Consider the following 15,659-nt stretch of genomic DNA (forward strand, 5'->3'; position numbering starts at 1 on the left):
AAAAATTATCAAATTGATTCTTGAAGCAAAAAAAAAAAATTCGAAAAAAAAAGAAAGAAAAAGAAAAAGAAAAAGAAAAGAAAAAAAAAAGAGATGGAAATAAAGTTGTGATCCAAGGCAACAAGAGTGTGCTTAAGAACCCTGGACACCTCTAATTGGGGACTTTAGCAAAGCTGAGTCACAATCTAAAAAGGTTCACCCAATTATGTGTCTGTGGCATGTATGTATCCGGTGGTAATACTGGAAGACAGAGTGCTTTGGGCCACAGCCAAGACTCATACACTGGCTATGTTCAAGAATCAATATACTTAACTAGGAGAATCAATAACACTATCTGAGTTCTGAGTTCTTATAGATGCCAATCATTCTGAACTTCAAAGGATAGAGTGAGATGCCAAAACTGTTCGGAGGCAAAAAGCTACTAGTCCCGCTCATCTAATTGGAGCTGTGTTTCTTTGATATTTTGGAGTCTATAGTATATTCTCTTCTTTTTATCCTATTTTGATTTCCAGTTGCTTGGGGACAAGCAACAATTTAAGTTTGGTGTTGTGATGAGCGGATAATTTGTATGCTTTTTGGCATTGTTTTTAGTATGTTTTTAGTATCTTTTAGTTAGTTTTTAGTATATTTCTATTAGTTTTTAATTAAAATTCACTTTTCTGGACTTTACTATGAGTTTGTGTGTTTTTCTGTGATTTCAGGTATTTTCTGACTGAAATTGAGGGTCCTGAGCAAAAATCTGATCCAGAGACTGAAAAGGACTGCAGATGCTGTTGGATTCTGACCTCCCTGCACTCGAAGTGGATTTTCTGGAGCTACAGAAGCCCAATTGGCGCGCTCTCAACGGCATTGGAAAGTAGACATTCTGGGCTTTCCAGCAATATATAATAGTCCATACTTTGCCCAAGATTTGATGGCCCAAACCGGCGCTCAAAGTCACCTACAGAAATTCCAGCGTTAAACGCCGGAACTGGCATAAAATTTGGAGTTAAACGCCCAAACTGGCATGAAAGCTGGCGTTTAACTCCAGAAAAGGTCTCTACACGAAATTTCTTCATTTCTCAGCCCAAGCACACACCAAGTGGGCCCGGAAGTGGATTTTTCTGTCATTTACTCATTTCTGTAAACCTTAGGACACTAGTTTACTACTTATAGGATCTTTTGACATTGTATCGGTACCTTATGACCTCATAACATTTTTGTACACGTTTCTTTCCACAGTATGAGCCTCTAAACCCCATGGTTGGGGGTGAGGAGCTCTGCTGTGTCTTGATGGATTAATGCAATTACTATTGTTTCTTATTCAATCATGCTTGCTTCCATTCTAAGATAACACTTGTTCTTAATCCGGATGAATGTGATGATCCGTGACAATCATCATCATTCTCAACTATGAACACGTGCCTGACAACCACCTCTGTTCTATCTTAGATTGAGTAGTTATCTCTTGGGTTCTTTAATCGGAATCTTCGTGGTATAGGCAGGACCTGATGGCAGCATTCAAGAGAATCTGGAAGGTCTAAACCTTGTCTGTGGTATTCTGAGTAGGATTCAATGATTGAATGACTGTGACGTGCTTCAAACCTGTAACCTACTGGGCGTTAGTGACAGACGCAAAAGAGGGATTCTATTCCGGTAGGAGAGGGAACCAAACCGGTGATTGGCAGTACTGTGACAGAGTGCGTGCATTAGCTTTCACTGCGAGGATGGGAGGTAGCCATTGACAACGGTGAAACCCTACACGAGCTTGCCATGGAAGGAGACTTGCGTGTTTGATGAAGAAGACAGTAGGAAAGCAGAGATTCAGAAGATGGAGCATCTCCAAACCTCAACCCATTCTCCATTACTGCAATACAAGTAACCATTACATGTTCTTTTGCTTCTTACAATCAATCCTGATAATTTCTGATATCCTGACTAAGATTTACAAGATAACCATAGCTTGCTTCAAGCCGACAATCTCCGTGGGATCGACCCTTGCTCACGCAAGGTATTACTTGGACGACCCAGTGCACTTGCTGGTTAGTTGTGCGGGATTGCAAAAGTGTTATTGCAATTTCGTGCACCAACATATAACTCAAATATATAGTATAGCTATGTACCTAACACGTGTCCCGATGGTTGAGAAGAATTAATATCAATATTTTGCTCACCTAAACTCAATAAAATAGGCATACATCATATTTCCTAAATAAAGAATTGTTAATGGTAAAATAAATTAAATGGCAAATGTATACCTGACATACGCGAGGGAAGCTGAGATTGATCAATACGAGTTTTTCGTACTATTCGTCCACCTCTACCTTTCGGTGCCATGATTATCTGTCAAATAAAGAATAAATAAAAAAAAGTGTTATTAAAAATATTTAAAATACAACCAGTTGAGATATCTAGGAACGATAGTTACCAATAAATAAGAAGAATAAAATAGTAGAGCACAATCTAGATCACAAAAATTTTAAAAAAATAAACAATAAAGAGTTGACAGTCACTAATTAACTAAGACAACCAAACATTATTCAAAACATTAGTAATCAGCTAAGGCAACCAAACAATGATATGAATCCTTCTTTTGACCACAAAATGCCATATATAGCTACTACCGAGTGTATGGTGAAAATAAGCAAAATCAACTCAAAGTTATAGTCTTCATGTGTTCCTATCCTAATTCCTATGATGGCATGTTCAATAAAAACATATTCACTAACCCAACATGTGCTTTTACCTTTTTCTTTGGTCAACAACTCCATATATCACATATCTTAACAAATTAATTTCACATAATAATAATAATAATAATAATAATAATAATAATAATAATAATAATAATAAAAATAATAATAATAATGATATAGTCAAAAAAAGAAATCACAGGGAGACAAAAGGGTATCTCTTATCTAAGTCTAAGGCTAAACAAATTGTGGTATTCAAACCCTGTCTTAATTAACCCATTTTGTTTTTACCCCTGCAAAATATTAAAGAGTTGAGAGTCACTAATTAGCTAAGGCACCCAAATATTATTCAAAGCATTATTAATCAGCAAAGGCAAAAAGCTAGTCCTGCCTGTGATGTAAATTTAGGCTGTGTTTTGTTAATGAAGGGAAGAAAATAAGACTTAAACACAAATAGACATAGACAATATAATACACAATTTTTTTAGGTTTATTTAGTAAAATAATAAACAACACAATATACAAATCACAATTATATTAAAATGTTATTATTATTCACTGTCCACACTTCAGTTTGTTACTTTTCTTTTCAGATTGGGGCAGTATTTGGTTGAGCCTCAAGAAATTAATAGACAGAGGATGTATTGTTCCAAAATCAAGATTAAATTTTGTGCGATTCATAGCTGAAATAAAAGTCTCACAAGTTTTAGGATCACAATTTGGAGAATTTAAAATCCCATTTGATTGAGTTCATACATAGAAACAAAAGAGGAAGCAAGGAACAAAAGAGGTATTAGAAGAACAGCAAACAGGAGCTAAATCAGTGTGTAGAAAGAGATTAATTCGAAGGTGAAAACAAAAAAGCACATTATGGCATCGAAACAAATAACTAGTTCGAGTTAAAATTTGGTTAACAAATGACTGGTTCATGTACCATTTTTCTTTAGGAATATGCTTTGCTTACTTTGACCAAAAGGCAGCTAAATCCATACATGTTTTAAATTTCAGGAAACAGGAATCTGTCACCATGTAGCAAGAAACAAATATAATGTATTATCCGGAACAATGCATCATGCCATTTTTTTAATTTTCTTACTTTTCATATATTTAAACTATTCATGTCTTCAACATGCCTGCCAGCACAATATTTGACCTTAGTAGTGGTCCTGTTCTTATACTTTTTTTTTGGGCCTTTCTGCTCAATAGCTTGCTTTCTCAGGATTTTTACTTTTCTCTCTGGCAAAGTGTCTAGTGATAATAAACTAAAACATTTATTGAAGGAAAGAATGTATACTTTTAACCAATAGTAGGTAAGTCAGTTTGGACTAGTCATGCTAATTACAAAATCAGCCACTAATCAATATAAGGACATTTGATTATGCTGTACTAAAAATATTTAATTATATTATTTGAAACCTTTGATTATTTTACTTATGATTAGTTGCCAATTTTTATATTCATATAGATTTTTTCTTACCGGACTAAACTAATTCCAGTATCCCGTTGAACCTTGATCATCCTAAAAGAGTTAAGGAATATATAGCGGGAAAGATTCCAATGCAACTCTCTTACCAACCTAACAAATGAATACTAATATTTTCAACAACTCAAATATAGAGGCCACAAACTCAGATATAGATTATTTAAAAAAAATAAAACGCAGCAGCAAAATCTAATCCAACAAAGATGGGATAATCCAAAAAACTTTTGAATGCAAGTACCATCACAATCATATTAAATTATCAACCAGAACAAGCATGGAAAGAGATTAACATAACCTGCGATTTGTGAAAAGGAGCAGCGGACCCTTCAATGGTGTCGTTAATCAGACCTCCTTTAGCGAACCTCCTCCAGCAAACCTACTTTAAACAAACGGCACCAGCAATCCTTATTTTTGTTTCTTTTTCTACGGTGAACTAATGACAGAAAGGGAGATAGTGGGGATAGTGGGACTGCAAAAGGCGCTACGCGTGTTTTATGTTTTTGACTTTTATCACTTTTTTAAAATTAGATATAGTATAATTTTTTGAAATTTTTGTGTTATTATTTTTAAATTTAAAATTTATATTTTTTATAAAATAAGAATTTAAAAATTTTAGTAAAATTTGAAACAAAAAACCACAAGCAACAAAAATAAAAGGCAAATTAAAAACCATCGAGTTCAAGAACAAAAAAACCACAAGGGTTGGAACAACAAAAAATGAATCAGCAACTCACTAATTAAAACAAAAACCAAGAAAAATAATAACTGAATAATTAATAAAATAATGAAGAAGGAAAATAAATCACCTAAGTTTTTTCAGATGTTCTAAAAATCAAATAGGAGGGCGAGGGGGCTGAAGCTTTCATGCTCGATGGAGATGGCTGAATGGAGGGATGCACAACGGCGGATGAGAGGCTGCAACAGCGGGAAAATGGCGGCTGAGTGGAGGCTCGAACAGGTGACAGAACACAGGCGTTTGGATGACGCTGGAGCTGCGTGCACCGTGACAGAGCAGACGTGACGACGTGGTGGCTGGACAGGTTGAAGAACGGCGACGAGATGGAGATTGCATGTTCTTCTCTGCTGCGATTGAAGCAAGTCAAGCACCGTTGTGCTCTCAGGAGTTTTGGGAGTGAGGTCAAATAGCTGAGGGCAAGAGAAGTTAGGGTGTTTTGGTTTTGCTATCTTTATTTCTTCTGATTACTAACTAAAACGGCACCGTGTATTTGTATGGTTTTTTTTCTTTATTTTTTCTTTTTTAAGATGTATATAAATATAATTTAAATTAACTATTTAATCAATCCAAGGAAAATAAACTAATTTGTCTTATTGATTGTATGGTTAATTATATTTATATATTCGATTGAATTGAAGTCAGAATTACATTAATATTCAACAAATTAAATAAAGACAGCAAAATTAAATGGATATTCAACTAAATTTTGAATAAAAAAATTCGGCTACGACAGTCCATTATTTTTAATACAATATAATGTTAATAACTTATTATAAAATTATAATATAATATTATTATTCTTTTGACAATTATGATTATTATTGATTTTTTTTTATGATTTACTATTAGAAATTTAACATGTTCTATTGGTATATAAGTTATTAAAATTATTAAATTTATTTATAAATTCTAATTAATTAATAACTTTTATTTTTATTTATTTTAATTATTTATTTGATATGATAATTTATCTCATAAAATTTGTTTTATATATTACTCTTTTTTTCATCTATAGCATCATGATTTTAAAAATTAACTATATTATAACATACCATTTAATTAGGATATATATAAGGAACAGAATTAATATTTTTTAAAGTGTTATTTCAAATTAATTTATCAAAAGATACTTCAAAAGAAAAAAAGAGATATTAAAAACAAATTTAGATGCATTGAGGTACTGCATAAAAGCTGTTTTTAATATTTTATTGGAGATGTTTATTTTAAGTTATTAGTTTAATGTAATTTTAGATTTTTATAATTAAAATTAAATTCAAAAATAATTTTAAGTAAATAATCACAAATTAAGGAGCATAATAGTGTTACATTATCGTCAGATTCGTAATTAGAGTTGTTGCTTCTAATGTTTAATCCATGAAGTTATGATGTAATGGGATCGGTTTATTCTTATTTTTCTTTGTTGCAAATTTTTTTCTTTTTTTTTTGTTTTTTAGAAACCTAATTCTAATTTGGTATTCAAATCAATGCAAACTGATATGATCGGTCCAGATTTAGTCACAAAAATATATTGTAAACTACCATTTGTACCCACGAAAGTTGAATACGCTAACATATGTACCCATAGAAAAAAAGAAATTACCATTTGTACCCATAAAAAATTGTTTTTACAGGCAAAATTATCCAAACCCTAAAAAATTATCTAAAATCCCTAAATTACCATTCTCTCCACACTATCATCTCTTTCCTCCCTCCTCTCTCTCAATGTTCTCAGCCACCCAATCCCAGCATCAACCACAAACCACCTCTCACCCTCCTCATCATCGTTCACCCTTCTCCGCTAGCAACGTCGCAGACCTCCGCCAGCCCAGGAGCACCGCGCCAGCTTCTCCTCGCCACCGCGCCAGCTTTTTGGCCTTGAAATTCAGCTGAGACGCTTCGAATCCGGGAAGCCACCGCATCAGATTTAGTAGCTCCCTCTCTTTCACGTCCTCCGGAATCCCTGTGATGAATATCGTTCGAACCTAACCCAACACACAAATCACTTTCCCATTTTTCCAGCAAGAAAGTTGTAAGAAGGTGAAAAGGAGAGCTACCTCTTCGGCAGGGTAGGGAGGAGCAGGGGGAGCAGGTGCGGCGGCAGGAGATGGCGGAGGGGGAGAAGCGGCAGCCGCAGGGGGCCATTGCTGGTGATAGGGGTGGATGACAGTGCCAGCCATGGCTACGATGAGATTCAGAGAGAGAGAGAGAGAGAAAGAGGAGAATTTTGAATGAATGTTCTAAGAAATTAGGATTTATTTTGAATCTATATATGTTCTATTCTTCAATTTGATCTAAGTTTTTTATTTTTGTGATTTTGAAGAGGAGAATGGTTGGGATATGTTGATGTTGGCTTCATGGTGGACTTGCACCGTGAAGGTGCTCTTCTTCTCCGGAGAAGCGGCAGCAAGTGTTGCTGTGTCTGTGAGGATGAAAGAGAGGAGGGTGTGGCAAGGAGCCATTGGAGCAGCAGTGGGGACTGACTGGAAAGTAATGGTGAGAGTGTGTTAGAAAGGGAAAGAGGGGTGGTGGGTGGGTGAAGAGGGTGGTGGTGGAATTTGAGATTAGAAAAAGAAAGCGGGGTGGTGGTTGGGTGAAGAGGGTTAGAGTTAAAAAGGTGATTGGGTGAAGGAGGTGGTGTGATGGTGAAGATAAGGATAATTTAGAAATTTTATATAATTTTTTAGGGTTTGGATAATTTTGCCTGTAAAAATAATTTTTTATGGGTACAAATGGTAATTTCTTTTTTCTATGGGTATTTATGTCAACGTTTTCAACATTCGTGGATACAAATGGTAGTTTACTCCAAAAATATATTTATCTAATTTATTTTAAAACGATCAAATTTAATCAGGTCTGTTTTCAATTTCTTCCAAATTCAACCCAAGCCAATCCAATTACACCCTAACTTCATGGATTAAACATTAGAAGCAACCACTCTAGTTACGAATCTAACGATAATGTAACACTATTTTACTTCTTGATTTGTGACTACTTACTTAAAATTATTTTTAAATTTAGTTTTAACTATAAAAATCTAAAATTACATTCAACTAATAACCTAAAATAAACATCTCTAATAAAATATTAAAAAAATTAATAAAAGTATAATAAAAGTATTAACGAGGTGGCCAAAAAATATTAATAAATAATTATTTTATTATACTTGTTAATATTTGTTATAATATAATAAATATTTAAATATGTAGTTAAGTATTTATAGTTTATATATAAATATTTGTTTGTAGTTTTATAAAAATAATATATTAATTACTTAATGATTTTATCGATATGCATTAAAAGCTCCATTAAGGTAATAATTTCTAAAATACTGTACCAACATATATTATAACATTAATAATATAAAGGAGTTTCTAAATAATATAGGAGTATTGTAACATCTACCGAGAATGTGACACAATTTTGAGAAACAAAAGTAAGAGATAGGTAAGTAGTAAATGTATTCATTCAAATCAAACCATATGGAACTCTAACCGTGTGTATGTTTTAATATTAGGAATTAATTTCTTTCATTTAATCTGCAACTGTTACTGCATTATATGAATTAATTAATGTCCTTACTAATTTCAACACAAATTGGGAATTCATTTGTGGTAACGTCATGAAACTGAAACTGAAACTAAAAATTAATGATCAAAACATGATGAATCAGAAATGCGATGTTGCAAATTTTAGACTAGGTGCCAAATCACCAAAATTATTTCAGATTTGTTCCAAGAACCAGAACAAAGACCCATTGAGGTGCCAAATCACCATCATTGAAACAAACAACTTCCCTCACATCCAGTTACATATAGAAACTCTATTACTCAAAGATAGAGTACAAATCGTGAACTAATATTCTAACAACTCAGAGGAGCAATAGAGACATGTAATCAAGACATTCTCATTACACTTAGAGCACTAAATCTTTAGGGATTCCTTTAAAGATTTGCTTCAATTTCCCTTGTTCATACAGTGTCACAGCTTCTTCTGTTCTACCAATGTGCTTTCCGTTAACAAAGAGCCTTGGTGGCACAATTTTCCCACCCAAAGTTTCTCAAAGCTCTTCTTTGAACTCCTTGTGCATTGATATGCATCATTGTTGGGAAACTTTAAATTTAAAATAAACATTACAGTTTCTAACAAATATTTAGTTAATGAAACTGGTTACAACATGCTCCTGCAAATAAGATTGATAAACAGCAATAATGCTATGGAAAATCATCAAGTTGATTTAGAATTTAGTACAACTGATTCAGAATTTAGTTCCTCTATAATTGAACGAGGTGGCCCATGTTTTATAAATGGATTTATAACATGCTTGATCATCAAATCAGCAACTCTAGCAAGCCCATACTCTAGAATACCAACCGCCTACAAATTGCCTTAAGTGAGAGACAGCAGTACCACAAATAGATAAATCTGAGATTATCAAATTTTTAATTTACATTACCGCAGTAATAAAATTTGCACAAAAATAGAAGGAGATAAATTAACTTACATCCATTGTCTCCAGCACTATTTATAGCTGAACCCCAGGCATAATCTCAATTGTGAGTGATATCTAAACAAATAAATAACAATTTTAATTATTATATAAACCCTAAAACTAAAACATAACATAGATTTGAAAAGAGATTCAATGGAACAAGCATAAAAAGTTACCTTGATTTTGTAAAATGGCAGAGACATTTCATCGAACATATGAGATATATAAAGACAGAAAATATGTGAATCTACATCACATAGTCTTCATTCTCAGGTTCGGAACTAGCACTTTCACTATCTTCACTATCAAATTCTTCGTTATCGTTGATGAACTCATCATTGAACAAAGTGTCCATTGGGCAATTTATATCTTCTACGTTTACTTCTTCCATTGGAGCATTTGCATCAAACAATGCAATAACTTCATCCTCCAAAACAACACTTTGCTCTCTTAATTCAGATACACTTTCTTGATAAAAATCATTACTATCAGCTTGCTCATTAGGTTCTTCATCTGGATCATGCAAAGTTTCATTCATAAAGACCTTGGCTCTAACTTTACAAGCTGCCCACCATTCCCCACTAGACTTATACCCATTATGTGGGTATTTTGTGTAATATACCTGTTGTGCTTGTTCAGCCAAAACAAACGGCTCGTTTGATTGTAATCTTGATTTATACTTTATGTCCACTAACCCATATCTCTCATCAACTTTTACTCCATTAATTGGGTCAAACCAGCAGCATCGAAAGATAAATACAGTATTTCCATAGCCTAAGTATGACAGTTCCAATATCTCCTCAAGAATGCCGTAGTAGTCTAAGTCATTTTCCCCATAAATATTTCCCTTAACACATACCCCACTATTCATGGTAGCTCTATTTTTGTCGTGATCCTTAGTATGAAATCTATATCCATTAACTTTTAAGCCATTGTACGAAGAGACAGACTTGGAAGGACCATGAGCTATCTGTTGAATCATTCTACTTTCAATGTGACCTATATCTACCTACAAATGAATACAAAGACCAATTGAAAGTTATATATTCTTGCTTTAAAAATAATTTTAATGTTATAGGTATTTAATTTCAAAAATCACTCACTTGATTCTTTATCCATCTACTGAAGCCCTTATCGCGGGCATTTAATATTTCATCTTCGGAGATATTTGGATGTAATTCTTTTAGTGAATCCTCAAATTGTCTAATAAATAAAGTAATCAATATAATATTCAGATTAATTGTAAAATTAGTGTATATATAATATGAATATAAAAAGTAGTTCTGACGTACTGGAGATAAGGTTCTATTTCTTCGCAGTTGACAAGAATGTATGTGTGGGCGATATGAAGCTCTTCATCAGTTAAGTATTTCTTTGAACCTCGCCCGATGGAAAGGCATGGGTATCTAAAAATAGACAAGTGATTTTCATCCATATTTGAACCACCATCATCGTTCCTAGGAACTTGAGTCCGCCTTGTGTGTACTGTTGACTCAAAATACATAGAAGTAAAATTTGAAATTTCTTCCAAAATATATGCTTCGCAAATAGATCCTTCAACTCTTGCCTTATTTTGTACTTTTCGTTTTAAGTATAGCATACACCTTTCAAATGGATACATCCATCGATACTGCACAGGTCCTCCAACCTTAGCTTCATAGGGGATGTGGATAACTAAATGCTCCATCACATCAAAAAAATCTGGCGGAAAAATTTTTTCCAGCTTACAAACCATTTCAATAATGGAAATCTCTACCTTCTCCACAGCATCAGGGCATATTTCAGTAGCACAAATTTGTTTAAAGAACAAGCTGAGCTCTGTTAGCACTCCCCATATGAATTTTGGCAACACGTCTCGAAAGGCCAATGGAATCAGTCTTTCCATGAAAACATGGCTGTCGTGACTCTTCATTCCGTATATCTTCCCATCCGCTAGATTAATACATCGTGAAATATTTGATGCATAACCATCAGGAAATTTTAATTGCTTTATCCACTCGCATACTGTCCTCCTTTGTTGAGAATCTAAGACATATGTTGCTTTTGGTTTTTTGCACTTTCCATTCTCAAATACCAACTCCAAGTTAGGGCGCTTGCATATTATCTTCAAATCTTCTCTTGCATTTGCATTGTCTTTTGTCTTGCCCTTTACGTCCATAACAGTGTTAAAGATGTTGTCAAAAATATTTTTTTCTATGTGCATAACGTCTAAATTGTGTCTTATCAAATTAGTTGACCAATAAGGCAACTCCCAAAATATGCTTTTTCTCACCCAATTATGAATGGTACCAAAGTCACCCTTTTTTCCTCTCGGATTAGCCCCTAAGTTAGCTTCTTTGAGTTTGTCCAGCTCATTTAATATTTCAACTCCACTCATTCGTTTCGGTGGAAAAGTGTTTTCCACCGTTGACTTTTTAAAAGAGTACCGATCACGACGAAATGCATGACCAGGAGGCAAGTACTGTCGATGACAATCAAACCAACAGGGTTTAGCGCCATGTTGTAGTCGAAATGATTTAGTGTTCTTCATGCAAATCGGACAAGAAAGACGACCGTGTGTGCTCCAACCAGACAACATTCCATAAGCCGGAAAATCGCTTATAGTCCATAATAATGCTGCCTTCATGTTAAAATTTTTCTTTTCCCATGCATCATAAGTAGTAACACCATTGTCCCACAAAACCTTTAACTCATCAATCAGTGGTCTAAGATAAACATCTAATTTTTTTCCCGGAGACTTCGGTCCAGGGATCAAAAGACTGAGGAATATGTACTCTCTTCTCATGCACATACTTGGAGGAAGATTGTAAGGTGTGACAAACACAGGCCAACATGAGTATGGAGTCTTCGAGCCAGAAAATGGATTAAAACCATCAGTGCAAAGTCCAAGCCTAACATTTCTAGACTCTTGGGCAAATATTTTATGGGTGGCGTCAAATTGTTTCCAAGCATCAGCATCAGCCGGATGTGTGATCACCGATTCATCTTGGCGTACTCCATCCACATGCCACTTCATATATTGCGCAGTAGTTTTAGACATAAACAAACGTTGAAGCCTTGGAGTAATAGGAAAATATCTCAATATTGAGTATGGCACATCCCTACTACTATTAGCTGTATCCCTTCCCTTTGGCTTAAATCGTGGATGTCCACACGTTGTGCAGGCTACATAACTAATCTTGTCACTTGTTTCTCTATAATATAGCATGTAGTGATTAGGACAAGCATCAATTTTCTCATATCCTAATCCCAATTCTTGAATCATTGTCTTTTACCGGTAGAAATCTTCTGGCAACTTCTCTGATTCTGGGAGCATGCTCTTGATTATGGCAACCATTCGATTATAACAGCTCTCACTCATGTTGAATTCTGACTTCAAGTTAACTAGCTGGGTTACAGCTGACAATATTGTATGCTTGGTGCAGCCATCCCACAAAGGTTCGTCAGCACTCCTCAGCAACTTATAAAACTTCGACGCGGATGGATTTGGATCCTCTTCTAATCCTTCCACTATGTTTAAGTTATCACCTGCAGCATCAATAACCATGTCTACATATGGATTTGTATTCTCCTCTTCATGTTCTTGGGTAACATTTGTTGCGTCCTGTTCAACCCATCTTTCCTTACCATGAGCAGTCCAGTTTATATAACCTTCCATAAACCCACGATCACACAAATGCTTTTCAACCCAAAATATTTCATCCCTAAGTCTGTTCTTACATTTTGTGCATGGACAAAGAATGCGACCTAAACTATCAATGACTGTCGGGTTTCTTTCTACAAAATCAATGAATTCCACAACACCTTTCTTAAATTCCTCGCTTAGATGACCAGTGCAATCTTGCTTTCGTGACATCCAACTTCTATTGGGTGCCATGATTATCTGGACTAAGGTTTCATTTTAGTTGTAATACCAATGTTTAACATGTATATAAATGAACATAGTCTCGTGTATATTTTTTCCTAAATTTTATTAATATATTTTTATTCACAATCACACTAAATAACCTCTTCTACAAGTTATAAAGTAACAAATATAATACAGTCAATTTAAAAATAAAGATATAAATCAAAAATAGATAATATACAAAGCTTGAAGAAAATAATCATAAACAATTTGAAGCATTAGAAAAACCAAAAACAATTGGGTATAAGTAATCTCATGTCAAGAACTTCAAGTCACGAGGTTAAAAAGTATAGAGATATACTGGGTTCAATAAAAAAATATCAATAACATGGTTAGGATTCTAGCACAAAATTTTCAATAACAAATGTGGAAAGTGAGCGTGTGGTAGCGATCCACTAAGTTAGCTGGATTTAAATTGGGGAATGAAAGTTTGAGATAAGTACAAGTATATATGCCTTGTTGAAAATCAAGATAATATCTCTCAGATGTGATCTCTTAGAATTAATAGGAGTAATGTCTTTCTGTTGTATTAAATCATCCAAATTTTTTTAAGGGAGCACAAATGAACATGAACCAATTCAAAATGAAGCAGTAGAGTATAGACTTAATCAATTAAAGAACCCCAGTTACTTAAAAATTGGGAAAAAAATCAAAGAAACAAAATTTAAGTGATCATTTCAGAACAGCAACAAGTTAAAGGTTCCAGTAACAAATTTCTCATCCACACATTTAACTTTCTGCAATAAATCCAACTTTGAACAACAAAATCAAAGTGCATTCAAGTTCAATCAACAATAAATTCTTTCAGCAATGAACAAATTTAAGAGATCATTCCAGATAAGCAAAAAAATTTAAGGTTCCAATAGTAAATTTCAGCCACACATTCAACTTTCAGCAACAAATTCAACTTTCAACAACAAAATCAAAGTGCTTTCAAGTTCAATCAATAACAAATTCTTTCAGCAACTAACAAATTTAAGTGACCATTTCAGATAAGCAAAAAATTCAAGATTCCAGTAACAAATTTCAGCCACACATTCAACTTTCAGCAACAAATTCATCTTTCGACAATAAAATCAAAGTTCATTCAAGCTCAATAAGTAAAGTGATCATTTCAAAACAGAAAGAAAGGAGAAATTAATTAGAACTCACCAAATTGGGTTGTGCGAAAGAACCTGAGGCGAGGCTCAAAGTAAGAAGATGAATGAAGACCAGCCCACCGGGACCTGCTACCTCCGTTGCCGGCAACGACGAGCGCAGGGAAGGCGCACTTCTGAGTATGAGAGGATGACGAGACAGAGTGCGATCCCGGGAACTGCTGCTTCTTACGCGGTGACGATGATGGGGAATAAGGTGTGCGACTGGGTGCAAGACAATGATGGTGAAGAAAGCTGGCCAACTGGCTTGACGACCGAAGCAAGAAGATGGCTACGAGCGCGGTGACTGAGCTTGAGAGAGTGAGGACACAGAGCGACCGAAGATGATTATGGCGTGAGAGAGACGTTGGGGGGTTCAGGGTTGGTGGTCATTCAACTTAGGAGGGGGAGACTTAGGACGACACCGTTTCTGCCCCTTTTGTTTTCTAATATTTTTGGAAAATCAATTTTTATGTTTTTTGAATAATAAATTTAAGATAGAAATAGAAATTTTGTAAATAATAAATTATTAATAAATAAAAATAAAAATAACAATTTTATAAATTATTTAATTTTTCAAATATATAGAATAATAAAATTTGAATAAATTTAAGTATAATATTAAAATTATTACGTTGTTATTATATGTAACAATTAAGATGAAAATTTTATAAATGTTTGTAAATTTATTTATGTTTTCTCAATTTTATTTAATTTGAAGCAAATGTAAAACTTTAAATTTAAAAAAATCTTTTTTGCATAATTTTAATTGCTAAATTTTTTATTTTATATTTAATATCTTAAATCATCATTAGTCATTATTCTTTCGATATTTTTAATTTTTATTTTTATTATTTTTATTCTCCATACACATATCTATTATTTTTTTTTATTAAGTGGAAGAAAGATAGAAAAAGAGTATTATATGTACTCAGTAGAATAATAAAAAAACAATAAAAATATAAATTATATGTAAAATAAAAAGGACAAATGACCTTGATTTGTTCTTATTAAAAATTAAACTATAATTTTATATATTAATAAATATACAAATTTATTTAATTTTTATATATTTATATTTATTATAATATTTTTAAAATTTAATAATGGTGCAACCAGCAACATGATGGAGTTGGATTTAACTATGTAATTTAGGGGTATAAAATTTTATTGATATTATCTTTCCTTAAAGAGCAGTAAGAAGCTAAGTTAAGAACATGCCAACTAAGTAATTCG

The 15,659-nt window shown here is 33.5% G+C and overlaps 1 protein-coding gene across 1 annotated transcript; it reads right to left on the reverse strand.

Moving 5' to 3' along the window:
- Positions 1-9,627: 9,627 nt before the first annotated feature.
- LOC130957007 (uncharacterized) lies at positions 9,628-12,645 on the reverse strand. Its single transcript, XM_057883916.1, has 3 exons — positions 10,673-12,645; positions 10,484-10,583; positions 9,628-10,389 (listed from the first exon to the last, which is right to left on the reverse strand). The coding sequence occupies exons 1-3, from the start codon at positions 12,643-12,645 to the stop codon at positions 9,628-9,630; spliced, it is 2,835 nt and encodes a 944-aa protein (XP_057739899.1).
- Positions 12,646-15,659: the final 3,014 nt, after the last annotated feature.

Source organism: Arachis stenosperma, chromosome 10, assembly GCF_014773155.1.
Source record: "Arachis stenosperma cultivar V10309 chromosome 10, arast.V10309.gnm1.PFL2, whole genome shotgun sequence".
NCBI classification, from domain to species: Eukaryota; Viridiplantae; Streptophyta; class Magnoliopsida; order Fabales; family Fabaceae; genus Arachis; species Arachis stenosperma.